Source organism: Pinus tabuliformis, chromosome 3_1 (genome assembly GCF_031772625.1).
Source record: "Pinus tabuliformis cultivar Carrire ecotype Pingquan chromosome 3_1, CPIR1, whole genome shotgun sequence".
Taxonomy (NCBI): domain Eukaryota; kingdom Viridiplantae; phylum Streptophyta; class Pinopsida; order Pinales; family Pinaceae; genus Pinus; species Pinus tabuliformis.
In genome coordinates, this window is record NC_142301.1 from 597,364,088 (window position 1) to 597,366,432 (window position 2,345).

At 43.7% G+C, this 2,345-nt stretch overlaps 1 protein-coding gene across 1 annotated transcript; it reads right to left on the reverse strand.

Annotated features, from left to right (window-relative positions):
* Positions 1–978: 978 nt before the first annotated feature.
* Positions 979–1,866, reverse strand: LOC149188423 (uncharacterized). Its single transcript, XM_089409949.1, has one exon. The coding sequence runs from the start codon at positions 1,864–1,866 to the stop codon at positions 979–981; it is 888 nt and encodes a 295-aa protein (XP_089266075.1).
* Positions 1,867–2,345: the final 479 nt, after the last annotated feature.

The window sequence follows — 2,345 nt, forward strand, 5'->3', positions numbered from 1 at the left end:
CCTGATACCACGAGTAGGATGAAAGGTCACGGAGGGTATGCCATTAATTAGAACAGAGAAGAATGAGGATGAGATGAGGCTCATAATCCATCGGACCCAGGAAGCATCGAAACCAAATGCTATAAGAACCTTTTCAATATACTTCCAACTTAGGCTGTCAAAAGCTTTTGAAAGATCTAGTTTGAGTAGCATACCTGGCTTCTTAGAGATCTTCAGAGAATGAATTATTTCATGAGTAAGGATGATCCCATCCGTGATCTGCCTTCCCTCAACATATCCAGATTGCTCAGATGAGATGATGAGTGGAAGCAGGAGCTTGAGTCTGGAAGCTATAATTTTAGAGACAATCTTATAGATTATGTTGCAGAGTGCTATCAGCCTGTATTTGTCTGGCTTGCTTGGGATTAGGGCTAGAAATGTAGCATTTGCCCTTGGAAACATCCATCGGAGAGAGCGAGACTCTTCAACCACCTGCCAGACCTCCGTCTTGATTAAGTCCCAAAAATTATGGAAGAAATTAGAGGTGAATCCATCCGGTCTAGGGGCTTTGCCGGCTTTTAGTTGTCACACTGCAAGTTCCACTTCTTGGAGATCAACAGGCTTGAGGAGCATTTGATTATGCTCTCCTGAAATGAGTCTGGGAATATTGCGTGTAATTTTTTCTATGGCCTGAGATCTGTCTATGTTTGGTTCTCTGTGCACCTGCTTGAAATAATTTAAAACTTCAGTCTCTATTTCTTCATGCTTTTCCACTTTGATGACTTGCTCATTTTGAATATGAGTTATATTGTTATGCATCCTGCGCCGGATTGTGGTGCTATGAAAGAATTTGGTGTTTTTCTCTCCATCTTTGAGCCACCTGATTCTTGATTTTTGCCTCCACAGCGTTTCTTCCTGCTTTTCCTTTTCTGCTAGTTGCAATTCAAGGGTTTTTTCCTGTTCTGCCAGGTCCTCTGATCTGCCCATTGTGATGATCTTCTACTGTAGCTGCTTCATATCCAACTCAATGTTTGCTTTCCCCTGAAAGATATTGCCAAATGAAGTGTGATTCCAGTGCTTGATCTTACCTTTTAGGTGCTTAAGCTTTTGTTGGAATTGGAACATTTTGGAGCCTGGAGGAGGATGGAAGCTTTTCCATTCTGTGTTGATTAATTTGTGGAAGTCTGGGTGGGTCATCCAGAAGGCTTCAAAGCGGAAAGGCCTGCGGATATTGTTTCCTGGTCGAGACCATTGGAGGGAAATGGGCCAGTGATCGGAACCCGTGAAGGGCAGGATGGAGGCCGCAAAATCACCCCCAAGATGAATGGCATTGTCAGAGAGTAGAAACCTATCCAACCGAGAAGCGATTTGCTGGTTCCCTGCTCGTCTGTTGTTCCAAGTGAAAACTCCATTATTAGAAGGGAGGTCGATAAGCCAGTTATTCTGGATGAAGTCCTTCAAAAGCGATCCTTCCTGAGAACTTCTACATCTGCCCCCTCTCCTTTCTTCCAGTCTTGTGACCATATTGAAATCACCTCCTGCGATCCATAATGGGTGCGGTCTGTTCTGGTTGAGAGCCGAGATGGAGTTTAGGATCTCCGCTTTTCGAGATGTTTCCTGTGGGAAATAAACATTAGTTAAGAGCCCATGTTGGTTTGTGCCTATGATATGAAAAATTGCTTGGAGGAAATTCCTGTGTGCATGAAAGTTGTTGAGCACGATGGCTCTGGAGTCCCATATAATGGCTAGGCCTCCCGAGGCGCCATCTGCATCTACTGCTATGTTATGACTCCCGGGCCAGAATTTAGCAGCTAGTCTATCAAGTGCATTGGAATCACATTTTGTCTCTTGCAAGAATAGAACCTGAGGGTTTTCTTGCTTTATCATGTTTTTAAGGATTCGGGTTTTCCTGGGGCCATTGAGCCCTCTTATATTCCAAGAGATTAGCTTCATTGAGAAAGAGTGTTTTCAGGACGATAGTACTTGGTTAACTTGGCATACCTGCCTGATTCCACTAAGATTTGGCCAACCTTGATTGTTCTCTAAAGAATGGTTTTCCTTCCTCGCTTTTTGATATCTTTGGCTATGAATCGACCATCCCATGGGCCTCCTGTCTGTATACCCAAAGATTTCTGCCTCTGCACCCGAGATAATACTTCTTCTAGGTTCTTAAGCTGTCCTGCTGGAATGTTGTCAAAGTTGTTTGTGGTGCAAGATTTTTCTAGACCAGGAAGGTCCAGATCCCCAATGTCTATTGTTTCTATTTCTTCCTCCATAAATTGAGAGTAATATGGTTCTTCCATTGATTCCTCTGCTAAGCTAGCATCTGGGTTTGGGATCTCCAACTACATGGCTTGAGCACCCCA

Excerpts from the sequence above, each read along its gene's own strand:
- LOC149188423 (XM_089409949.1), bottom strand. The coding sequence starts at position 1,866 with ATGATAAAGCAAGAAAACCCTCAGGTTCTATTCTTGCAAGAGACAAAA.